General features: G+C 36.2%; 1 protein-coding gene across 5 annotated transcripts in view; it reads right to left on the bottom strand.

Annotated features, from left to right (window-relative positions):
* Window positions 1-202: 202 nt before the first annotated feature.
* The window catches only part of ATP11A (ATPase phospholipid transporting 11A), a 140,284-nt gene continuing 113,278 nt past the window's right edge, over window positions 203-27,208 (bottom strand). Inside the window, exons 23-30 of one of the 5 annotated variants that reach the window (XM_085320857.1) lie at window positions 26,536-26,595; window positions 23,940-24,067; window positions 21,720-21,855; window positions 14,070-14,135; window positions 13,693-13,796; window positions 11,511-11,676; window positions 6,916-7,020; window positions 4,409-4,480 (exon numbers count right to left, since the gene is read on the bottom strand). In XM_085320857.1, the coding sequence (XP_085176983.1) occupies window positions 6,931-7,020; window positions 11,511-11,676; window positions 13,693-13,796; window positions 14,070-14,135; window positions 21,720-21,855; window positions 23,940-24,067; window positions 26,536-26,595 (750 nt within the window). In that variant the 3' untranslated portion in view covers window positions 4,409-4,480; window positions 6,916-6,930. Of the gene's footprint in view, window positions 4,481-6,915; window positions 7,021-11,510; window positions 11,677-13,692; window positions 13,797-14,064; window positions 14,136-21,719; window positions 21,856-23,939; window positions 24,068-26,535; window positions 26,596-27,208 lie in introns of those variants that run through there. The other 4 variants (XM_085320855.1, XM_085320856.1, XM_085320858.1 and 1 more) reach the window with 4 other exon arrangements.

The following is a 27,208-nucleotide window of genomic DNA, read 5'->3' as shown; positions in this document are numbered from 1 at the left end:
GGAGGAATTAAGCTCTCCTAGAATGGTACCAATTTGTATTTACTTTGAAACAACGCCCACACTGTTCACATTTCAGCCTTCTTTAATTTTTCCCTTTTGTTAGCTAGTTTTTTCAGCTGGCAACATATACTGTTAAAATAAATGTGACTACAGGCATATTCATAAACAGAACCAAACACTTATTTAATTTTCTGTTATCTACTCATATTTTATTACAGGTTAATAAGAAATCATCTCATATTCATACTTAAATTATTTTAATTACTCATGAACCAACTTAAACCAGTCTTGAATTTTTAAATTTATTGCAAGCAGATTCATGTCTCCTGCTTATATACTCTACATAAAGATCCAAAATGTGACTGAATATAAACAAGTTATATATGGTTATCTACAGAAATGAAAGTTAAAAATTGCACTGAAAAGAAACTTTACAGTAATGTATTCACACACTGACTCCTCAATCAAATATATGAAGTGGTATAGGATAATCTAGGCATAAGATCTGAAGTCTGATTTATTTGCAAATAAATGCACCTATAATTGTTCAATTAAAAAATAAATGTCAGTACTTGGTGCTGATGACTACAGACATCTTTAATGTTAAATGCACAGATAACTACCCCCAACCCCTAGAAAGCACTTCTGCAGATTCTACTTTACATTAGATCAAGGAAGGACATTTAAAATGCAATGTATACATACCACAGAATTTGTGTCAGAGACAATGCATATTAAAATTGTGTATCTTCATACGGTTAAAAAAAATAAAGCTATATAAACTGATTTTTAGATTATTCTGCAAAGTAGAATCACATACCTTTTCACTTCCATAATACTTTCACAAATTTCCATTAAAGCTTTTTTAACAGAGACAGTAGCATGAGCACAATGATCCCATAGGCTTCCAAAAGAAAAGTAGTGCAGTTGCTTAATTAAGCTATTTTTTCCTTTTATATTTGCAAGCCGGTTGGATCAAGACAAACAGGTTATGCAAGCAAGAAAGTAAACTGTAAGCTTTTATATTAAGTGGCTGAACAAACAATATTAATTATTGTACATCATGAAACAGAAAAGATCTAAGTCTTTTGCCAGAAGTCACTGCAGCAATATATGAGCTTCAGTGACTGAAAAGCTTGAAATACTTTCTAAGTCTTCACATACATTTGGTTAGTGCTTACCAGTTTCAAGACATTTATAGAAGCAGTTATGGAGACATTATGCTGTTAAAGCTGCAACAATTTAAACAAGGCAGGTTAGGAAGATATACAGATTTTTGTACTTTTCCCCTTTAATTCTTTTTGTAATATATAAAAACTCGCCTCCTTTCAGTGTCCCATCCCTAATAAAACTGTCTAATTCATTTTGATCTAACTTCTTTTTCATCTTCGTATCGTCTGATCCATTTACAAAGAAACTCCAAGTTAACACCTGCCGCAGTGGACTAGGTTTGCATGGCAATAGTAACAAGGATTGAAGCAAAGATGCATCAAGTGAAACTGAGTTGTTACATGCCTTTTCCTTTAAATGGTCTATTTTAATGCACAAACAGTAGCTCTAGCTCTGAAGAAGAAGGTAAAAGTATTGCTACATCAAAGCAGACACTTCCACTTAAATTTTAACATCCTTCCCCTTCCACAGAATGACATGTATAACTAAAATTCCCCAAGTACTTATATAGGTGTTTCAGCCTGAATAATATTTTCAATAATTTCTAAGTGTTGGGTCACAAGAAGTTTGCAATGAATTGCTTTGTTAGTAGGCAGAACAGGAATGCAGCATTTACAAAAACATCAAGCAAGAATTTCCTTATTTAAGGCTAAAAGATGGAAATCAGAATAAAGTAAAAAAGCAGAAGGCTTTTTAGAATAAAAAGCAGTATAGTATAGAAAGTATACCAGTCTAATCACTGCTATCACAAACAACAATAAAACATGAATAGTGTGGGCAAGACTGGCAGAGCAATAGAACAGTATTTCTAACTTAACATTCATCAAAATTTTAACATTCAGCCACAGTTCCACTGTAAGCTAAGTTTAGGTGGCCAAAACTCAAAAGTATTAAAAAAAGTCTTCAAAAAAAAAAAAAAAAAAAAAAAAAAAAAAAAAAAAAAAAAAAAAAAAAAAAAAAAGAAAGAAATGGTGTGTTAACAAATGTATGCGTAGAACAGATTTATAAATAGCTACAGTATGAAAAATATTTCAGTGCAAAGGCAATTTTAAGATTTCTAAAAAATACATTACAAATAATTTGTTAACTACACACAAGAAATTTGTCACTGCTACTGGTATAAAATTTATACCCATATTATTTTTTTTTAAAATATATACACCAGTGTTTTATGTAGGGGACGGTTCTAACTGACCAATATTCAAGTATGCAATGGCAAATACATATGTACACATCCACACTCATATACATATTTTTGTATTTCAGATTGTTACTGTTATGATGACATTCTTTGAAACTGAAAAGTGCTACATATTAAATGGTAAAAATACCTTCGTGCCACTTTAAAGGACAATGAATGCATTTGTGGTGCTCACTGTTAGATGTTCTCTTCCTTTATCTTTGGTATACTAAAGATTTCACTACTCACTTTACAGTGTATCTGTTTGTCCCAGCTCACATTGATAATATTTCAGTGTTTTTTAATATGAAATTCATTAGGAATATTGCAAGGAACATTTCTCAGTAAGTTGATTTTTCTTTTATTAAAAAGTAAATTAAGTAAATTAAAAAGTAAATTAAGTAAATTATTTTGTTTCTACTTTTTATTTTAAAAACACAAAAAGGGAAATGATTTTCGCTACCATCCTACTCCATAAAAAGGACAACTAACAATGTCTTGGTCAAGTCTTCCAATAAAGGCTGTAGCTCTGATTCCAGACATTTTGTTTTCATATAGAAATAATTTTTTAGCTAATAACCTCCCAGAATTATTTAATGATTATGGTTATTTACCAGTTATAAACACCAGGTTTACTGAAATTGATTGGAATCAGATTCATCCTTCAGATGTTTTTGCACCCCAAAATAAAACACTGGACTAAAGAAACAAGACAAGGATAGAGCTAGTTGTAAAGTTAGTGCAAGGTAACATAAATGCAACAGAGATAACAGGTGTTCAAGTTGGCTATCATACTTAAAATAATTCAAACAATCCTTGTCAAACTGATTTCTATCAGAACTGTTTCATTAGTGAACAGCCTTATGCCACCTAGTGGTTCGGTTGCAAAAGTTAACAGTTGTGTACTTGCTTTGTAATAACCTCTGCTGAGCCTATTAGTCTGTATTTAAAAGGATCAAAGCTAGATAGTAAAAGACTCATATCTAGGTAGGAAAAATTGCCTTTTTTCCTTTTTTCTTTTTTTAAGAAAAGGCTTTGAAAAAAAACAAGCTTTCTTTTTACTATGCATACTTTAAAATCACCGAGATAGAAAAGAAGTGAGAGCACTGGCTAATTTTTCATCTTTGACAAATTCACAAAGACATTTTAGGCAAAATGCTTACATTCAGTTTTTGAGTAAATACCAACACTGATCATATTTACCTATTTAACAGCCAACTTGACTTTAAATAGTGCATATGCGACACAAGAATTATTTTGCCTATCTTTCTACAGGGAAAAACTAAAAACCATATATAACCCTGATTTGGCCACTTACAAGGAAGTGAGTATTAGAGAGTGTTTCTTGAAAGCAGATTTGCACAGAGGAAACACCAGTTTGTTCTACAGAAAGAGCAAAGAAAGAAAAAGGACATAGCAAAATCAGAAACTGTACTTGTTAAATATGCTTTAGGAGACTTTCATTGGTGATAACTGAGGTCATTGCTTCTGGCTGAAAATTAAAACTGTTGATCTCAAAATGTAGCTCACTGACTGAAACTATACACTTCAAGTAACAAAGGAAATGACTAAAGATGACAGAAGCAATAAAACACACAAAACTCTTGACAGAGAACAAAGGATTTTTAGTGCTATCAGTCTCACAGTACCAGACTGTGCAGATTGTTCATTGCTCCAGTAGTTTGAAACACAGAAGAGGCCAATTGGCCTGGCAGGTTTCATACTTATAGCTTTTGATCCTGTTTGTCTGAACATTACTTCAGACAGCAAAAGCAAAGCATAGTTTAATATATTTCCGTGATGTCTGTTTCCTGTTTTTGCAAAAAAAGAAATACACAAAACCAGTTTTTAAAGGCTTGAATTGGTGTTCTGTCATACAGATGTTTCCAAACCTGACCCACTGTAGTGGTAGCCTGCACTGGAACGACAATGCTTATTTGAATAGCCAAAGACAGATGGAAGTACTGAATAATCAATGCCTCTCCAGTGCGTAAACATCATTTTTTTAGAACGAGAATTAGACCTTCTTGCTGGGGAACTGCTGCAGTCACTGCTCCTGTATCTTGGGCTTTTCAGACAGGCAAGAGGTGTGAATTCGGAGATGTGCTCCTGACAGTGCCTTGATGCATTCTGTTAAGAAAAAGCAAATATATAGTAAATAGATAATTTCAGAACCCAGAATTCTAAAATTGTGTTCTCCCATAGGGCTATTATACTCTTGGAATATTAATCCCTCTCACTAGATCACCACTCTGGCTATTTGTTTCAAGTGGAAGTATAATCTCTGCATGTTGAACAATCAACCACTTTCAATGCAATTAATTTTATATTAAGACCTACAGAATCAGGCATAATTTTACATACAATTTCTAAAGCTGATAATGGGTTTTTTAGAGAACAGATGAAGACACAGAGGATTTTTTTCAAGTTGAGTTTTTTATCAGGTTTATATAGCATTTTGCACTGATTACTGATATATCTTTTTATCTCTGACCTTTTTCAGTCAGGATTTTTTAATGAGAATTTTAAGAAAATAGAAAAAAAATCAACTACTTTGCCCTGTACTTTCAAAGAGAGAGAATTCTCTACAATTGGCTTGTGCTAATAGATGAAAGTACCAGTGGTTTAATGCACTAGTTTTGTACTTTTAAGCAAGAGCTGGTTTTGGACTTGCTTAGGTTACATGTGGCATCTATACAGGCAATTTATACTACATATCACAATACTCTCTGAGTCTAACTATCAATTAACATTTATCTGTACTACATAATCATCCAACATTCTGGTAGAATCAGCATCTCCACTCAGGAAATACTCAGGACTAAAGTAATAGCATAACTGCATGAGAAGACTCTGGAATATGTGCACAAACTAAAAGAAAATTGGTATAGTGCTTTCCTAAATCAAGGTTATCTGCTCTCCCTGCTAAATGCACACATAATTTCCAGGTACAGGATTATGGAGGTAATGTGACAGTATTTAAGATATAAATACATTATAAGCATTATTCAAACCAATGGTATCAATCACTCTCCCCATGAATACTATATATACCAGCAATATTCTTAATCATCCACTTTCTTTTTCCCTGCTAACATCAATAAAATAGCAAAAAGGAGGAAAAAACAAAAACATTTATGAGGTATTATAGAAATTTACCTGAGATTTAATATTATATTTTTTATGCCAATCGTAAGCTCAAAATACTACTCTTACATATCCAAGAGCATGCAGAAAGCTATCTTAACAAGTTACTCTAGGAAGAGGGAGTGAGCCAACTGTACCAAACTATTCACTATCAGTGTTGCCTGGCTTCTTTGAAACACATATATAGACCAAATACCAACATTAATATGGAAAAATGCAGATAATCAGGTAACTTATTTGCAGACTGTTTTGGAAATGTTAGAGGGAGTTTTCAAACCCTGATTTGCTACTAGCTTTCCTATTCTTCTATCTACAAAGTAAAGCATTTTAGTTGCCATAAGCATCTCTGAAAACAAAACTGTATTTTTTCCAGACATAAAATGTTGGATTCCAAGACTTGCTATCTTTTAATCTGCTATGCCTAATACTACTCAAGAAAGTCAGAGTTTTCTACTACTTCTCATCTAGCAGATGTTAAAAATAAATCAAAAGAACCCTTCACCTACCTTTAAGCCCTACCACCCAGGCTATCTTCTCCCCCCATCAGCTCATTATGTTGCATTTGTCCTCTCCACATACAGGTACTTTGCTCCTTCACTTAATTCATTGCGTGTTGCTTTTTGGGGTCAAGAGAGTGTGTAGGGACTGGAGCAAATATGGCATTCAGGAGGGAATAAATGTATTTGAGTAAAAAGGATTAACTTTTTACTTATACTTGTTAGTGTAACCAGTGGTATGTCAAGCAGATAATATAAAGCAGAGAACTCCATTCTCCTGTCCTAATGTTTTGAGGCTTTAGGAACTCACCACTTAAGCTCCTGTTTCAGATGTCTGGCAAGACTACCATACTTCTCTGTTGGTCTCAGGCAGCAACACACTGATGCACTATGTAGACCATACTATTATGGTAGATGCTGTCAGATGTATAGCCCCAGTCTCATGACACAAGGTCTCATTCACATGTAACTTGCTTATCTTCCTCTTTTAATGTCTGCATTTGGTCTATGTATATATTCAAGAAGTTGAGATATGATGGATAAACTGCTAATGGGTGAGAATTACTTCTGACTTTATATATTCTATACCATAGTGTAATGTGAATGCATTCTGCAATAATGGCTGCAGTTCTATAAAACAGATGTCACACTACACCCAACGTATTAATGGACTTTAATGTAGGTACACTGATTCATGCAGACGCATTGTTTTGCGTTACAGTAGTAAGTGTCTAAGTCAGAAAGATCTTACCTGGGATACGGAATAGCTCTTGCAAAAACAGCTCTCCAAGTAAAATCTAATGATTTTATATCAATATTGGTAAAGTACAGCAAAAACTCTGGAGGAAACAGTTGATTTGTAAAAAGCACAGTTCACCAATAGAAATTAATCCAAACTGGCAACACATACTGTACTGTTACCTAGCTTTGATCTAATTATGCCTCGGAAGCTGAAAGATTTCCTTCAAGAAGTGGCCCATCGCTGTTCGCCAGTGCATTTAGAGTTGTTTTATGTCTCATACTCTTCTGCAAGGATGAGGAAAAACACTGAGATTCTTGCTGAATACATAAGGGAAATGTGAACGAACTGTACCATTTGGTACAAATGTAACTACTGTACCAAGGTCCTGTAAAGTGACAGATTTTCTGATAGATTTAAAAATAAAAGGTTATTCAGTGTAAAACAAGTTTTCTATTTCTCAATCCTGATGTTAACCCTTTGAGCCACACTGAGGATGTTTTTAATTCCATTCCAAACTTTATTAAAAAAAATACTTAACTGCCCCCCAAAATATTTAAATTGTATCACAACCAGCTACCGTGGGCTGTGTTCTTCCCCACTGACAACGACCTGTATGAGATTAGAGAGTTCCCTTTGATTTGATAAAGCCATGTATGAGTGCTGTACCTACAGCAGTACAGGGCATTTAGTAGCCTCATTGGCCCAGTATTTCTTTTAAGGTATTCTCGCCTAGCCAGCCCAGGCATTCTAAATTAAGGAGCAGATGTCCTGCTTCACTACTCCCCAGGACAACAGTATAGTGAAGGGAGTATTGCACGTGAAGATGATGGAGCCCAGTGGTAATGAAGGCCGACTTACAGCTTATTCATTACAACACGGTGAAAGACGGAGGGAGAGCTGCCAAGGTAACTTCTTCCACAGAATTCAAATATTGCAACAGCAGCATCCCCTTCTTTGTTTTCCATAGAAGAGGAGCCCAACACGTGACAAAGGCAACATTTTACTGGTCACTAGTTTTCTAAGAGTGCTCTGCACTTGTTCAACAGAAGCTAAGCCCATCAAGGAGCAGAAGAATGACAAATCCCCAGAGACACCCAGTGCCAGAAGTGCCGCTTTGGGTTTCCCCAAGAGTGGCAAAGGGTAGAGATTTCATAACAAGGCTGATGGTCTGATCTTGTGACTAAAATGAAAGTGAAGTAAAAAACCGTCAGTCAGAAGCCAAGAGAAAAAGAAAAATGTTTCTTAAAAAGGAATGAAAACTTAGAAGTTATTTACAGCTCACAATCCAAATATTAGAAAATATCTGGGATTACTGAAGCATTGTTAATTGAAGGGACAATAAAAAACATGAAGAGGGTAATTTGTATTTTCCACAACAAATTAATGCAGTTTGGATATTAAAATAATTCTACTGCTTATTAAAAGTAAAGCCTGAGAGAAACCCCATACAATCCCTGTTCTTTTCTTCTAGTTAAAGAACAAAATTCAGGTTGATGTGTTGAGTCGAACAGTCACATGTATGAGGCGTGAGCAGGTTTTGGCCTGAATTACTCAAAGACAACAGATTCCTCCAAAGCTTTTGCAGAACTAATGTTCTAGCCCATTAAAAGCTAGCTTTTAGCTAGTCTTGTGTTTTACTTGTTAACTGTTCCAGAAGTTCTTTATTATAAAGAAGGTTTCATAGCTTATATGAATGCAGTAAGTTTAAAAATAATTGGCTAAAAGCCCATTCAAACTAATCCTAAGGGAACTATGAGCTAGTTTTAGCCAAGATGTTCAATAGTGAAAACAATTGGTGTATTTTCCTTGTGATTTATGCAGTTTCTGTCATTTTTATTGACTACATTTTTGAAGGCAGAAAGAGAGAGAAAATGTATTTAATGTAGTTAAAAAATAAGGATATAAATTCTACAGTGGAAACCAACAGTCTCCTACTACTCAGTCAAAAAGAGCTTTCTTACAAACTTCTGTGAAGCCAAAATTTGCTAGTTTTTTTCAATTTCATTATTAAATTAGTATGTATTTCTGGATCTTGGGCTATTTTCTTTCTGGAAAGAATCACAGAATTTCATAAAATGGAGTACAAGAAAATCTTGATTTCAAAATGTATGCTAGAAATAATTTGCCAAAAAAAAGCTGTATATTCTTCCATAACAGCAGAGGAGATACATCCATATATTTGAAAGATCAATTCGGTGTCTTCCAGTACTACATTTTCTGTACTAAGCTAGTAACATTGGCATAATTGGTATCATCATTTCTTTGTGTGGTAAATATTCCACTTAGTCACAACATGCATTCACCTAGAGATGTATCAATGAATGGGAATCTAAGATTCTTAGATTCTTGAGGCAGAAACATGTAAAATTGAGTAGTAACAGTGGCAAAAATGACAGAATAGTGATAGTGATGGATTGTGACAATGATTCATAGGTTCTTTGGGATAAATAAACAGAAGAAGGAAAAATCTATATAAACAGTATTCTTCTTTAAAGTACAATTGGCTTGTGAATCAGAAATGGAGACAATGAGTATGGTAAATAACTTCTGATGATAAACTTTCTACTGTCCTTGAATGAAATGGCCAAGCATGCAGAAAGGCAGAAAAAAGTCACCTTTTTTTCCATTAGAAACTTAGACTGCTTGAAGTCTGAGAAAGCATAAAGATGGTGGACTGCTCAACAGAAAGGCACTGATGTTTAGTCTGATTTCCCCAGAAGATTGTAGGAAGTAACCGTGCACATCATTTATGATTAAAGCAAGGTAGCAGTTATTTAGACAGAGCGGATTGGAAGACAGGAGGAAACAGAGAGAGGGAAGAAGAAACACAAGGAATATATCTGGTTAAAAGCCAAAGATTTTCTACTAAATATTAAAAAATGAGTATTGCCCAGTGTTAATCCAAAAAGTTTGCTTTACAACTGATTCATTTTCAGCACTAACATACAATGTCAATGAGAAATGCTGTAATACCTTAACTGGGGTATTATTTGTTTGCATTAACCCATTCACATTCTCTCTTTAAACTTTTAAAATTAAAGCATGCAGAACTACACTGAGCAACTTCTTCTACAAGCAGCATATATGCCATATAGACATCTATTAAACATATCTAAATAGAAAAAATGCTACATGCTGATAAGCCTGCAAATGCTATAGTCTTGCCTGAAGTACAGCATTTCATAATTCTGTATATTCAAGGAATGCAAAACAATGGCAAGTAGTTTACTTTACAAATATTAAAATAGAATTATTTTTACCTTTGCCAAAAAGGAAATTTTATTTTCCTTAGAAGTGAAGTTCCTTTATTCCTTTCCTCTTAATGAAAAATATCTTTCCTAATAGAAATTAAAATACTAACTAATCCCAACACACAGTCACTGGTAATTCATAAATTTAACCTATCAGTGGCAGCTGATGTGCTGAAAAGAGCAAGGGCAGTAACACAAGGTTCAGATTCAATACCTCTACCATCCATACACCTTCTAACATATGTAACAAATGAAAGCTTGCTGAAGCCAAAAATACAGGCAAAATCTTCAGCTGGGGTTAGTCTGGTGGCCCCAGACCATGCTTCCCATAGAACTTGGCTTCCCTTTCAGCCTCAGCAGAGGAGGCCTTTATGCAACAGTTTGTCCTGTTGGGCCGATCAGAAGAAAGGTGACAACAGATTTAAAAATACTCTTCTCATGGGGACAGTAAGGCATACGTAATTTACTATGACAAATATATTTGAAAATTTTTCTAGAAATAATGCATCAAAATAGGCAAAATAAATATAATTTGAAATATAAAAGAGGAAAAATGTTTAAGAGAATACGAATAAAGTTTAAATACAGATTTTTTGTAACAGGCATAGCATCAATACAAAATAGTTCACTAAGAAAGTATTATATTGCACAGATCATGCAATACAATTGAATGTTGGCATGAGTTTACTACATATTCCTTACCAACACAATATATATTCATCACATTTATTTTAAGCATATAAATTACAGTTTTTGTTCAACAATAAACACACAGGCAGCTGCAGAGTTCCTCTTCCATAGGATTGAAACTGCTTGTTAAAATCTCTGCTTTAAAGTGGATTTCAATAAAATGACATATTGGGTTTTAACTTGGACTTAGCTTATTTAGCTTAGCTAAATTAGCTTGCAGACAACTATGTTCAACTTGGACAACAAATGCTAAAATGCTCCTATCAAAGATTCCTTAGTGCAGTAGAATAATGCAAATATATTTTCTGTGTTGGAAAGGTAATTACTTCAAACCATGGGTGTGGACAGCACCCTTGAATACTCTGCAACAACAGAAACAACTGAAGGCTCTGTCCTAGGCTGAGACAGATGCCTAAATTCCCCTCTCCCTGCTTCCTATTGGATACCTTAAACTATCCAGGCCATGTCCCTATTTCCTATGTCACTCTTCCTATCTACCCACACTGAAATCCTCATCCCTTTGTCCTTTTTATTTCCTTAAATCAGGAATCATATTCAGCCGTACAGCCATCTCCCACCATCTTTATCAGCTGATTTCCCAGTGGTTGTTGGTAAGGAGGCACAGAGCTCACCCCAGGGTTTAGGTAAATACCACCATATAAATAATAGGCAGTTTCATTCACCATACCACTTGGAAGTGTAAAGTAAACAACCAGTGACATACATTATACATGGGGAACCTCTGCTCTAAGCTTGTTTCTAAACCTGAAAGAAGTCTAATTATTAGAGATCTGTGGTACAAAAAATAACTGTACAACAAAAATATTTTTTACCTGGATTCTTTCTGTTGCTGTAGGCCACAACTGTCTGCATAAAACCTTCTTAAGAACATCTGGAAGAAGGCTGACAGTTATGAGTAGAATTATAGCCAGCCATGCAGGACCACTAGACAGCATTTGCATGAACACATAATACATCCTCTGATAATTGAGAAAAGGCCTAGTGGGAAAAGATTAAATAGAAATTCAGTACACAAGAGAAAGGCTGGCAATGTTAAATATATTACGACAGTAATGAAATGCAGCAGGTTCAATTCCTCAGTTTGTGCAAGGTCATCCATCCCAGTTTTCTCAAAGTGAGATCTGGACATTCACTGGCTAGAGTGAACTGTCTTCCTCTTGTCTTGCAGGGTGTAGGGAAATATCATGTCATCCTTCCCCCCAGCCTGCCTCTCTCTTGCAAAGACAAAGTTGCATTCTCACCCTCAGTTTATGCTCTTCCACCTACTCCTTATCTCACCCCCGTATTTCTTCTCACAGCCTCCTAGCCATTACTTCCTTCTGTTTCCCACTGCACACTCTCTTGCATGGCTTCTCAGAGCAAGGCTTGTCAATCATACCTCTCATACCTTCTTCATACCTCTCATTCCTCAAGCACCCCCAGACAGCTCTGACTGGGGCTTCATGTTAAGCTCCTCAACCTATTCACCACATTTTTTTTATCTTCCTCTACTCTCATTGCTTTCACTTGCTTGCCTTCACTTGCATGTTTCCCTGTATCTGGATGGCAGTTTTACGGTCATTAAAATGCCCTCACTGCTTTCACTAATTTAAGGTATATGACAGTCATTTATTTTTACCCTAATTGGAACTAGAGGCCATGCTTACTGAGAACAAAGATCAATGGACAGTTTGTAGCAATACTGCAGTGTAAAGCCCTAATGTCAGTAATTAAGTACTATACCAGAAATCTCTTCAAATGGCAGATAGAATCTCCAAATACGTAAAAATTGTTAAAATAGCCCAAATATTTCCATATTGGTATAACCATATTTCAGCTTGTTTCCAAATTTTGATAGACGTTCCTGTATTCTAAAAAGTAAGCAAGTTAAAATACACTGCTGCATGTAAATAGTGACATCTCTTATACACAGCAGGACTGACAGTTTCAGGAAAAATAGCACTTCTGCAAACTGTTGTCACTCTGATGATGAAAAAAATGAGATCTGATTTTATTGAAAAAAAAGAGGCTACTGAATATCCACGAGCTGACAGCTGGTTACTCATTTGGAAAGGAATCACTGTATATTCTCACTCCAAATTAAATGGCACCTCAATTGTCATGCAACAAGTAGCTGTTGTTTTATCTCGGGTCCCTCAACATGTTTATTTACGCATACAAAGTAGAACAGGCTCCAGCAGGAGAGATTAAAAGAGAGGACCTTGTACCTACAAACTCTCTACAGGTGAGACACATGAATTCAAGTTCCTGATGACAATCAGGCATAATAAGAACTTGAACCTGTACTTCAACTTACTCTCCTCCCAACAATTTCCATTTCAAGTAAGCAGAATTTTTCTAAATAATAATAAAAAAAGGGTTTAATATTTTTAAATCAGCTATGGGCAGGAGTTATATTGTTTCTTAAAAAGCTTCTTTTCTTACCAGCAGTAGGATAGGTAGGTGTTCAGATATTTAGAGCTAATCTACTTTACTAAATAAAAGAGGGCAAGGAATGACCTCAAATACATGGCCCCTCATCATTCACATGGCTTCATTGTTATTTCACTGCCTGGCTCTAGTTTAGACTGTTAGAAGTCAAGACAAACACGCTCTATGAGTGGCTAGACCCAGGCAGCATAGATTTGACCTACTCTGTGACATTCTGCCTCAGACAGATAGCCTTGGCCACTAGAACCAATCCTTTGTCTTTTTTTATTTATAGTATTGAGATAGCTTTAGTGGCAGTCAGAGGTCTGATATTCGTCTTCTCATTGCCTTCTCTAAGAATATTTCTAGCAGCCTATTCTCTAAGAATATTTTTCAGTGAAAAAAGAGCTGAGCATTCTGTAATCAGCATTATTGCCATGTTTAAAATGTGATAGCTATTGGAAGTTCTACAATATATAAAAGCTAAAATGAATTGTGTTTTGGGGGAAAAAACGAAATATCTAACAACTCTACTTAGGTTTCTGAAATAACATTTGCAATGCAATTTTTTACTTCAGTTCATACCAAATAATTCCTCCCCAGAGTAGAGAAAAGATAATGTAGAATAGCAGTGATCCCCAGATCATGAAGTGATTTATCCATGTCCAATATTGTGTATCTAGTGCAAGCTGAAAAAACAACAGATTTGTTATTACTATAAAGAAGCAACAGAACACTCAGTAGGAGTGAACTAAAATTACACAAGATAAAGATGCTACATTGAATTAGTTAACAAAAAAGCTTTTCAATTTTGAGCAGTTAAAAAGGCACACATGGCAGAACCTGTAAATTAAGCTAGTAACCTCAAAATGATAGTTATAGAGAGAAGCTCATATTAGTAATCAGCCATGAGAAAACAAGCTCCAAGCAAGTTTCAATGGAAAGAATACAGCATACCTTACCTTCAATGTAACTGTGAATACAAGCACAGTAAACACCAATGTTCCAAAGGTCCAGTTTCCAAACATCTATAAAAGACGGTAATCTTACACTGTAATGCCAGTTATAGACTATCTCTTACACTGTATCATTAACTGTCTAGAAACAAACACTTAAAGCTCACGTATTGCCTTGTATCATGAACTGACACTAACCAACAACCTTGAATTGTATGTTCTGTCATGCTCTTGTGTGTACACACTTCAAACTACATACAGTAAAAAACACACAATCAATGCACTTAACCCAAAGTTCATAGGTATATTTCTTTACAAAAACAAAGTGTAGCACAGTTAATGAGTTACTGAGATTTCCAAATGAACTGCAGTAATTTTATGAGTCTTCTTGGCCATCATCTTTTCTCTGATCTCACTTCTCTGCCATCCTTGGAGTCTCACAGTTTCTTGGAGGTTCAACAATATGTTATATAGAACACTAACAGTGCAAGTAAGAATGTGATAACCATCAAAGCCACATTAAGTACATAAATGTTCTAACATTTAAAGACAATACTTCTGAATTGTAGTTAATTTTCTCCCCACCTGCATAATGAAATAAAAACACTTTAGCTTTTCAAGTGGTCAGAAATGATCATTCGTAACGATGGAGGGAACTATCAGTGGTGAATATGGTCACAGCGGATTGCTGGAACTGCAGCAGCTATGAGATGACCAAGTTCAGGGTCCAGAGAAATGTTGGGAAAATAAGCAGCAGAGCTGGACACTATGTTTTAGGAAAACAGACTGTTTAATTTAGGGAATTGCAGCCATGAAAAAGAAGGGTGCCCAAGAGAGCTGAATGATTTTTAAAGAGAGAAATGCTGAGATCTTAGGAACCTTGTTCTGCAGGAAGATGCGGAATTTCAGCAGAAGACACCATTGGCCAAGTAGGAAGTTTCTCAATGAACAAAAAGGCAAAAAAGAAACATGCAAGAGCTGGAAACAAGGGTAGGCAACAAAAGGTTAGTATAAAAGCACTGCCTGTGAACAAAGGAACAAAATCACAAAGGCTAAAGCCCAGCTGGAACTAAAATTAGACAGGGATGTTGAGGGTAACAGAAAGGGTATCTACAGATATCCTAGTTTAAAATGGAAAATGTAGGTCCACTGATAGAATGGTGAGGTAACCTAGTGAAAGATGATAAAGAAAATGGTGAAGTACTGAACACCTTACATATGAGTCTTCAAGGGCAAAGCATGCTCCTGCATGAAGCAGCACAGTTTGGGAAAGAGAGGAAAACCCAATAGTGGGGACGCAACAGGAATCACTTAGAATTTGGGCCTCTTCATGTCCATAGGGCTGAACAGGATTCACTCAAGTGTGCTGGAAGAGCTGGTCCATGTGACTGCAAGGCTGTTGTCAGTTATCTGTGAAAAATCAAGGTGATCAGGGGAGGTCCCTGAGAACTAGAAAAAGGGCAAAAGCCCACCTTTAAGAAAAAAGGGAAGGAGGAAGACTCAGGGCACTGCATGCCATTCAGCTTCATCTTGATCCCTGGAAATATCATACTTTGTTAGACTCCGTTTCCATTCATATCAAGGACAAAAAAAAAAAAAAAAAAAGGAATACTCTACATGGATTTACCAAGGGCAAATAACATCTGATCAATTTGATTGCCTTCTACGACAAAATGACTGGCCATGTAGTTGTCATGAGAGCAGTGGATGTAATGTACTTTGATTTTAGCAAGGCTTTTGGTGGTGTCTCCCACATCATTTTCATTTGGACGCTGAGGAAGCAGGGTACTTACTACTCCTGGCTGAGTAGTGGCCCTGCTAAAAAAGAAGTTGGAATGGGATTACAGTGGACTCCAGGTTGAATACAAGCCTATGCTATGGTCTCATTATAAATAAGGCAAAGTACAAACTCAACAACATTAGGAGGAACTTAGCCACTGAATCAAGGGAGGTTATTATTCCCCTCTACTCAGCAATGGTGAAGCTGAACATGGATGTGAAAAAATTGTGAAGGATCAAGTGGAAGGCTACCAAGATGGTTAGGGATCTAGAGCTCTCCTAAGAAGAGAGGGTTGAAAGAGTTAATTTACTTAGTCTGTTGAAAAGAAAGTTAAGGAACAACCTAAATAGCTGCCCACAACTATCTGAAAATCTTTACAAAGATGATGTAGTCAAACTCTTCTTGGTAATAGGTGATAGATGGCACAAGGGCCCATGGCCCCAAATTACATGTTAAGAGGTTTAGGTTGCAAATTAGGGAAAAAAAATCACTTTGAGAGTAATGCAGCACTGGAAGAGGCTGCCCAGAGAGGTCATGGAATCCCTGTCCTTGGAGGTTATCAAGACTCAGCCAAAGCCACAGTTGACCTGATCTAGTGTTGGCAACAATCCTGCTTCTAGCACGAAGCTGAACTAGATGAATTCCAGGGATCCCTTCCAACCAGCATTTCTGTGATTCTGCTAAAAGCTTCACTTGTTACCAAGGAAACTGAAGTTCTATAATCAGTAGAAAGACAGATTTGTGCAAATCTAGTCAGAGTCACATGGAAGTGACTTATCAATTTGAAAGGATGACAGCATTCAGTAACATTTCTAGGCATGAAAGCACTGGTAATTCTCTGTGTTGCTGCTGACAGTTTCTTCCAGTATCTCTGCCAATGCTGATTCTATTGATGCTTCTGTGACAGCAACACCTGTTTATCACTCATTTTACATATGTCAGCAGTTGAAAGATGGCAGCTTTTGATCCCTACAACAACTGTGTCAGAACCAAAACTTTCAGCTACCACTGAAACATATTCTTTCCTGTTCTTCAAAGCTGTCCAGCCTCTAGTTCTTTATCTCATTTTTATTAACATTCTAAAAATATTATCTGTAAATATTTACTGTCTTTACAATTTCAGTTATTAGGCCATCTGAATGTTTTATGCTCTTTTTCATACTCCGGACAAGGCTACTTTTATTAGCTTTTCTATAAGCAAGGTTATCTAGGTATGCCAAATGTAGTAATTCTTCAGTGCCTCCAGTAAGAGTGAAAAGCTGCAAGACTTTCAACACAGACTTCCACAGCATTCTTATAGTCAAATTGGTGATACTCCTTTTAGGGTATGTGGATGACTGGAAGATTGGCTGGACTGCCAGGCAGAGAGGTATACGATCACATCACAGAGATGTGATCAGCAGTACAAAGTCCAGCTAGTGGCTGTTAACTAATGATGTTCTTCCAGAGTTGATACTAGGGCCAATACTGTTAATGTCTTTATTAATGTCTTTATCAATAACCTGAACAATGTAACATGACACAGCTTCAACAAGTCTGCAGATGGTATCAAACTGCAGGGAAGCAGCTGATATGCTTGAGAGCAGGGGTACTATGCAGAGAGGAACCCCAGCAGGTTGGTAACATGGGCTGACAGGAACCTCATGAAGTTCAGCAAAGGCAAATGCAAGATCCTGTACTTGGAACAAAAAACGTTGTGTACTAGTACAGGCTGGGGTCTACTGGCTGAAAAGTAGCTTTATAGAAAAGCACCTGGGGGTCCTGGTGGACAACAAGTTTAACATGATTCAGCAATGCGTTCTTGCGGTAAAGAAGGCCAACTTCATAAAGTACTGGCGAGGGTGTAGCCAGCAGGTCAAGGGAAGTGATTCTTCCCCTCTATTCAGCACTCATAAGGCCACATTCTGGAGAACAGTGTTCAGTATTGGGCTCCCAATTACAAGAAAGATGTTATATGGCAGCAAGTTCAGTAGAAGGCCATCAAGACAGCTGGTCAGGGAGCTGGAGCATATGATCTGAAGCTTAGGGAACTGGGCTTGTTCAACTCTGAGAATGGAAGGCTAAGCGGGGATCCTGTTGCTGTCTTCAACTATCTGATACTGATATGACAGAACCAGACTCTTCTGAGAGATGCACAGTATCAAGATGAGAGGCAACAGATACAAGAAACAACAAGGTAAATTCTGGTTAGGTATTAGGAAAACTGGTTTTACCGTGAAGGCAGACAAATATTGGAACAGATTGCCCAGAAAGATTGTGGAATCTCAGGGATATTCAGAACCTGTCCAGACAAGGCCCTGAGCAAATTGATTTTAGTCAGCCCTGCACTGAGGGGTTGAACTAGAAGAACTCCAAAAGTCCTTTCAAACCTAAATAGTTCTCTATGAGCTCATCCAGTGTCAGATAATTGGGGATCCACATGGACAAGACATCTCACAAATGCCCTGCCTTGGGAGAAACTCTGAATGGAGATCACAGCCAGTCACAAGACAAATCCGCAGGGAACCAGGCTGAGATAATCGGATTACATGGGAACAGAAGATCATTTAAAAATAATTAAAAAATTATTATTTTAAAATTATTCAATAAGTAATCAAGTGTACAGAAGACAAGACAAACTGCAGAATACTTTAAGGATTCTGAGTTTTACTTTGGAATAATTTGATTTTGACAGAGTCATGTCAATGCTACACTGTTTTGTGTGCCTTTAAAATAATCAGTGTACTTAAAACGTGGCAGGAATCTGGTTCAGGAACTTCACATTATGCCATTATTTATTGACTTTCTTCTTGCAGTTAAATCTTCCAATATTCTCATGCGTATCAGGCATCTCTTGGAGAGCCTTGTATCAGCCTGAGTTTCTGGATACTGAACAGATGTGTCCATATTACCAGTAAAATCTGATAGATTAAAAAAAAGTTGAGACAATTCTCCTGTGTCTCTATGTGTCAGGCAAGATGGGAAGCATCCAGCTGCAACTAAACCCTTCACCTACCCATGTCTTTGGCTCAGGCTATGAGGTCATTGCCCAAGGCCTGCAGAGTCCATGAGGCTGCTATTTTAGGTACAGAGAAAAGCAGAGCAATATGGGATGGAGACAGCAATAAAAGCTGAGGGCGCTTTCAACATGAAGTATCCCAAGATACTATTCATGTCCTCAGGTTGTGAACCGTGCTTTTAGTCTGTTTGTTAACATCCAGTATATTAAATATTTTTCTGTGATCTGCTCCCAGCCTGTCCAAGACTTTCCTCTCCTTCTGTGACTGTATTCATTGTATCCTCCATCTTCCTACCCTTTGTTCTTCTCATCTAGTCCCTTCCTGCTGTTTTGTATCTCCCATTCTGCTACCCATTTTAACTTAATTTCTCCTACCTTTCTCTGAACCCAACTTAATTATATTTAAACCACTGTGCATTAGATGTTGAAAGCAAAAATCACAGATGAAGAATGTTTTATTACATGGGTAAACTAAGATGACATCTACAATCTGCAATCACTTCTACAATGCCTTCTTTTCCTCTTACCTTCCTTACGTCCTTGGTTTCTGACTACATTTTTTACAACACCAACTGTGATGTCATAGCCAAACTGGAACACCGGGCACAAAGCATTATCACTAATTAATAAAAATTAATAATAGACAAATCTTTGTCATCTTAGTTTTGTTTACTAGAAATGAGTGAAGCAGGCATTTATGAAGTAAACTTCAGTGATTAAAAATACACTTTTCCAGTATTCTACTAACATCACTCTACAAACAGTGTCAAACAACTTTCTAAGTACTGAAAAATATTCTGGGGGGTTTAAGTTTGGAAGTGAGCTGAATGATATGCAAACTCTAGTCTGACACAGGAGGCAATCCAAGTAAAAGACACTGACTTTTTTCAATTTTACTAGTTTTGCAAGGATGTGATAGTTCACTTCTGGGGGGAAAAAGAATTTACAAATTCTTGATTCAACAACCACCTAAAAAATTTGGAACTTAACTTGGATCATCTTGTACTATTTATGGTATTAATGCTGCCCTCAGCCCTTTTATCCCTTTCTCTGCATTTTACTTTCTGCCTGTTGCATAGCACATTGTTGCGGTAAACTTTTCAGATGAAATCTTTCGCTTTTTCCAGACATAAGCATAATTAAAATATTTGAAAATAAACACCAGCACCAACTAACATTCATGTATGTATGCATAAACTGATGTATGTATCTCTGAATATTCCTAAATACTAACTTTCAAGTCTTTAAAATTGCAACTCAGTATTTGTATTTTTTTTACACATTTACACATTTTTACACATGCTGAATGGTACTGAATTTTCTAAATAACTTTGACACTCAAAGGCATCTGAATCGCTCACCAAGCAAAGCACCTTATCATCCAATACTAACATGGGTACCTAATTCTAGAAATAACCTTCAAAGTGTGGGAATCAGGCAGTAGTGTGATTTTAGAACTTCATCAATTTAATTTAATATATGCAACAAAAGTGTGCTTAAGTTTATAAAAAGGAACCTAGTCAGAATATTTGCAGTATTAACCATTCACAATACCTGTACAGATATGAAAAGACTAATTTTCAGGACTACACATGTGAACTGATGCAGAGTTTTGAATATCTAACAGAAAATATCACTGTCAGATCAGAGAAGATCATGTATCAGAAAAAGTACTGTATTGTACAGTTATATCTAAAGGAAAGTTATTCCATCCTTAGAAAAATGAACTTTATAACATGGTCTCTCACACAATAAAAGTTCATTTCAGTGATGAATGTCACAAAGATGGCATTTAAAGATAGTTGAATGCTGCTCCTCTAGAAAATGTATGCTTATATTTTACATGGAAGTAACAAAATTATGCAAAGTTTGTTTTCTCTCCCATTTTCTGGGTGTTTTCTAAAGTCTTTGAAGCATTTTATAGAATAAATTATAATACATTTTCTATAGCAGAGATAGGAACAAAATATAGGCTACAGAGAGGCATAGAACAATAATAAAATGCAAGGAAGCAAAAACCTACCTATTTTTGAAAATTCTTGGTGGTTTTATATTCTTCCTATGCCTTAATATACCTTATACCCTATATAAGTTCTCTGTATTTTAAGAACTTATAGAGTAGCAATAAAGAACATGTTAATTAATAGGTTTAAGTAATATTTTTAAGTAGCTGTAGAAAATATTTAATTGTTCTTTAATTAACAATTTAATTAAAGAACACTGAAAGATGAAATGGATATCATGACAAATCCACAGTAGTCTTACCATGTGAGTGTTGGTTGTCATTAGCTGAGGATAGGAAGAGAAGCAAGTAGCAAAAAGAAAAAAAAAGCACACAAATAAAATAGACCAAAATATCAATGGGTAAAATAAATAAAATGCAAAGGTCCTTAAAATTTGCATTCATGTGACCGCAAAGCAAGTAGAGATAGAATATTTTAAGCTTCTAAATGTAAAAATAGTTTAAAAATTTTAAAAGCCTGTTATACTAAAGTTCTTGTGTGATCACTCATAACTACTGTACCTGCATCTTTTCTGAATACATAGTTAATAAGTTAATCAAATATTCATCAGATGCATGTTAAGCACAAAACAGAAATGTTACCATGTAAATTCTGAAGAAATACCTGAAATATATGATATACATTAATCTTAAGTTTTATCTAGTCCCATGCCACTATTTGCTGATATACAGAAATCCTATTACATAATTCACATTTGCTAAACAGATAACCTATATATTTCATCATAACTTATGAAACAGTTGTCATCTGTGCTGGAAATCTTGAAGAAAACAATCAAACTATGTTCACAATGACTGACCACTTGACATTTAAAAAATTACATTTCATTGGGTCTGATCAAATCCAATACTAACCTGTCCATTGCTGGTTACAGTTGTGTTTTCAAACAAGAAGTAGGCACCAAAGAAAAATACCACAGCATCAAACACTCCTAGGAATGTCCAATAGATAAATGCACGCCAGCGCAACAAAGCATTCTTGGCAACATCTCTGTGTTCAACAAGATATATGCATTCATGTTAGCACATTGAAAAGAATCCAGACAAATGATACCAGTCAAACTATTTCATGAGGGAAATAGAATTAAGAGACCACATATGGGATAACTTCACATTTCCACACAACTACTTACCACTTCACAACCAAGTCTTTCCTGATTAGCTCCTCTTTAATTTTTAATTTAATTTTTACTTAACACTTTTAACTATTGCCTGTAGTTCTGTTTATTCCAACTGTATAGTTAATTCTTCTCCTGTGCTGCACCAATACATTTCAGTCTCTTTACAGAAGGTATCTCATTTACAGAACCTGCTGTGCAACTGATGATCCAGTATAAATTGTAAATGAAAACACTAGAGGTCTCTAGAGACTCCACTTTATGTCCCACGAGGTACTTTTGTACAAAATATTAGAACAATTAATTTTATGTGAAACTTGAATAACCAGGAATTTGCAGCTCAGTTGAACCTTTAAGCCAAATGCATTCTTGAACGTTCTCCCACCAAAAATATATGGATTGATCAACAGTAGAACTGATCACTAAATCACTAACATACATTTTATTACAGAAAAATTTAAATAGTACAAATTTAGTTCTTGAACACAGAAAAAGTATATATGAACATATTATTTACAATAAAATATGTCAGAACAGATCAAAACACAGTTAAATGAAAAGCCAGAATTACAAAAATTTCACAGTCGCTGGAAACATTTACCAACAACCAAGACTTTCACACATTTATCCTTTAAAAATTGTGTCTCATGACCATCTGATGTCATTTTTCACTGTAAGTTACCCCACGAGATTAGCAATATTCATCTAAAATAGTGCAAAGTCATATACAGCTAACATTAGCCTCATCTGGCCTAGAACGACTGCACTATTGCTTGAGACAGCTCAGCAGCAGACTGTTAGACATAATAAGCTTTCGAAAAGCAATACAAAAGATCTTACGAATTACGATTTTTAAACTGAAAATATTTAAAAGAGAACAAAATGTTAAGGTTTTTGGTTTCAACAGCAGTATCTTGTATTCCTCTTAGAATGACATCTTATTGAATTACGAGATAAATAGGTAACAGCATAACACTTTAATCATTACCTTTTATACATCTGTTATTACCAATCCCCCCAAATGTTTTCCCTTCAATTATCCACTACGATCACTCTCTAAAATGTACTGGTTTTCCAGCTACAAGAATCAAAACTGGGGACTGTTGCTAATTTAGATGACTACATGCAGATTATTGGCAGGGACAGTATAGCTAAGTGGTTTAAGAGGTTAAGCTTCAAGTGGCTAAGACAAGTAAACCAAAACAGCCAAAGCTTTAATGCCCTGCAAGTGAGTCAACAATAAGCAGGGGACAACGTTGGACACTCTGTAGAAAATGTCCTATCACGTCTGCTCTAACACTCAGTTTCTCTTTCAAAAAAAAAAAAAATAAATAAAAAAATAAAAACAAACATTCGCTCTCCATCAATGAAGGAAATAAATAGTCCGAAAATAAATCATACTTTCATATTGTAGGACAGTAATTAGTAGTATGCTGTCATTCACTAAAGAAGCAAATGAACAATGTGGATTATATAAATGTTAAAATACATGTGCATCTACANAGCTTTAATGCCCTGCAAGTGAGTCAACAATAAGCAGGGGACAACGTTGGACACTCTGTAGAAAATGTCCTATCACGTCTGCTCTAACACTCAGTCTTTCAAAAAAAAAAAAAATAAATAAAAAAAAAAATAAAAACAAACTTTTGCTCTCCATCACTGAAGGAAATAAATAGTCCTAAAATAAATCATACTTTCAAATTGTAGGACAGTAATTAGTAGTATGCTGTCATTCACTAAAGAAGCAAATGAACAATGTGGATTATATAAATGTTAAAATACATGTGCATCTACAGTACTTAATATACAATGAATGTGGTCTTCAATACTTCCACTGCAGTGAATCTGATGTTGTTCTTTTGTACCTTGTGATAAAGAAATCCTGATTACTTTGGTTATAACAGAGACAGATTCTGCCATTGAACAGTCACACTTGGAGCTAATGTATTAGCTTTACCTGTATAGGGAAGGCTCTCTCTTGAGTGTGTCTGCACTGACATGTTGTTCCATTAGACTGTACAAGAGGATAGGAAGGGAAGTGAAGCTGATATTGTACAGTGTTAGATACGCAGTATCATATAAAGGCTGTAGATGGAAAGAATTAAAAGTAGCTAGTTACAATTTTAAAGCACAACTCACTGCATTATGCTTGATTTAAAATCAACGAGTCAACTTGTTCAGAATCACAAAAGTATATCCCTTCACCATGGAGGCAAATACCCCTGAACCGCTACTTGCTGATGTAAGACACAACTCTGCACTTGTACCCCATTCATCCAGAGGACAAAAATTAATAGTCTGCTCCACATATTGGCCACTCCTATGACTTCAACTGAGATCTCGAACATCCACCCCGATTTTATCCCCTCCTTGTCTACACAACATGGAGGCATGCAGGGAAGGAGGAAGAACATTCCCGAGGTTCTTCAGCTGTAGGAGACTGAAATGAGCTATGCATAAAAAAAGCTGATGTCTGTTTCTTCTTTTCTTCATACTACTTTTCCATTTGTGTACCATCACTCTAACTAGTACACATAAATTTATTTTATCATCTCATAAAAACGGATTTTATTTCCCCAAACCTGTTTGATCGTTTATGCCTTAAAAACTGCTGTCAAAACTACCATTTTCAGATTTTTTTTTTCACTTGAAAGAATAGCAAATTTTACAACCAAATTTTTATCAACATATACTTTATTAACTAAATCCAAACAATGCCTCATAAAACTTTCACAATTTTCAGTGAACAGCTGAAAATAAAAAAAAAAATGTTCTGTCATTTTTAATCTGCCTGGAGCTCTGAGATACTCCAGAAATTAAAAAAATGGTACTATTTTCTCCAGGTAAAAAATTAAATCATATTTTGTCTAAATTCAGTCATTTATTCATTTGTTTTTCACTGCCTCATTCATGGAGAAAGAAGAGGTAGATTTATTTTTTGCACAGATTGGACAATAGAAAGCGGAGGAGGGGAAAGGCAAATAGAAGTGTTAGAAAGAACATAGCATCTTCTCCTAAAAGATGGTACTTTTTGGTAAGAAGTCATTCCTTTCTTATCTGTGTTTATCTTTCCTTTTCAATTAACTGAATGATGCTCTTTGTCTAAAGTTTGCAACACATACCTGTACAGCCCCAGGGAAGATGAATCGATCCCTCCATTTTCAAACTTAATTCATAAAATGAACAGCTGGTTCAAATATTTAACTTTCAGGATTGCCTTTCTCCATGCTGAACGAGGTCAAGCCTAATGAAGCCTGCATTTCTGAGGGAAATTTCACTTTCCCAGAATTACAGAGTGGTTGAGGTTGGAAGGGACCTCTGGAGATCACCTAGTCCAACCTCCCTACTCAAGCAGGGTCACCTAGAGCATGTTAGACAGGATTGCATCCTGGCAGGCCTTGAAGATCTCCAGAGAAGGAGACTCCAAAACCTCTCTGGGCAACTTGTGCCAGTGCTCTGTCACCCTCACAGCAAAGATGTTTTCCTCACGTTCAGGTGGAACTTCCTGTGTTTCAGTTTGTGCCTGTTGCCTTTTGCCCTGTTGCTGGGCACCACTGAAAAAAGTCTGGCTCCATCCTCCTGACACTCTCCCTTTGGATACTTGTACACCTTGATAAGACCTCCTCTCAGTCTTCTCTTCTCAAGGCTGAAGAGGCCCTGCTCTCACAGCCGTTCCTCATAGGGCAGCAGATGCTCCAGCCCTCTGATCATCTTTGCAGCCCTAGGCTGGACCCTCTCCCATAGCTCCATGTCTCCCTCTTGTACTGGGGAGCCTAGAACTGGACACAGTACTCGAGATGAGGCCTCACCAAGGCTGAGTAGAGGGGCAGGATCACCTCCCTCCACCTGCTGGCAACACTCTTCCTAATGCACCCCAGGATAGCATTGGCCTTCCTGGCTACGAGGGCACATTGCTGGCTCATRGTYAACTTKTYASCCACCAGCACTCCCAGGTCYTTCTCTGCAGAGCTGCTTTTCAGCAGGTCAACCCTCAGCCTGTAGTGGTGCATGGAGTTATTYYTCCCTARRTGCAGRWCYCTGCACTTGCYCTTGTTGAACYTCAKGMRGTTCYTCYCTGYCCARYTCTCCAGCCTGTCCAGGTCTCTCTGAATGGCAGCACAGCCCTTGGGTGTGTCAGTCACTCCTCCCAGCTTGGGATCATCAGCAAACTTGCTGAGGAGGCACTCTGTCCCCTCATCCAGGTCACTGATGAATAAGTTGAACAATACTGGACCCAGTACCCTGGGGGACACCACTGATCACAACCCCCTGAGCTCTGCCAATTTTTCGCATTGCTGTTCCTGAATTTTGTGTTCCTATAACCTTCACTTTGAAAATAACATGGCTTTTACGATAATTCATCCAAATAATTTCTGTAACTTCAATTGCCACTGAAAATCACAGGAACCAAAAGCACTGCTCTTCTTTCTACAATGTGCAAACTAACCTAGTAATCTTTTCAGCCGACCAGGTACAGTGAGAACATGAAGAATCCATTTGTTTTAAAAATTCCAAAGAGAAATTTTTTCAGTGAGAAAAAGAAATTGACTAACCTGTTGTGAAAACCCACAAAAGAACTGATATAAAAACTGAGGGAAAATGAAGCAGACATTCTGAAAGACAAAGTGACATAATAATGAAGTGAAATACAAGCACTAATATAAATGCTGTACATAATATTATAAGTATGTACATTATAATTTTATAAAACTAGCAATAGCAGACTCTGCAGGAACAGTAGAAGACCTGCATACATTAAACATTAAGCATTAACACTCTCATCTTACCTTAGCATTGTAAAAAAATACTCAAAATATTTTGAAAGGAAATTTATAAGACTACAGTTTCAAAATTCCAGGGCAATGAATATTTGATCCAGGAGTACAGTGCAGTTAAGAAAAAGCAAATAAGGTACAACTCACAGTAGAACACAAACTGTGATAAGAAAAGTTGTTTAAACTTTGCTCAGCATGGTTCCCAGCAAAAAAAAAATATATTAAGACATTCCCAGCTGTAACCTCCAGATTCATCCTTCCATAACTGCACATACAGTCAGACACCTAAGATATTGAATTATTTTCTTCAGGTTCTTTTCTATAATCTTTCAAATGTTTACTGATGGAACTTCACAGAATCACAGAATGGGTAAGGTTGGAAGGGACCTCTGGAGATCACCTAGTCCAACCTCCCTACTCAAGCAGGGTCACCTAGAGCATGTTAGACAGG

Source organism: Rhea americana, unplaced genomic scaffold, assembly GCF_003343005.1.
Source record: "Rhea americana isolate MKP2758 unplaced genomic scaffold, rheAme1 scaffold_66, whole genome shotgun sequence".
Taxonomy (NCBI): Eukaryota; Metazoa; Chordata; class Aves; order Rheiformes; family Rheidae; genus Rhea; species Rhea americana.
This window is presented reverse-complemented; position numbering and strand designations above follow the sequence as displayed.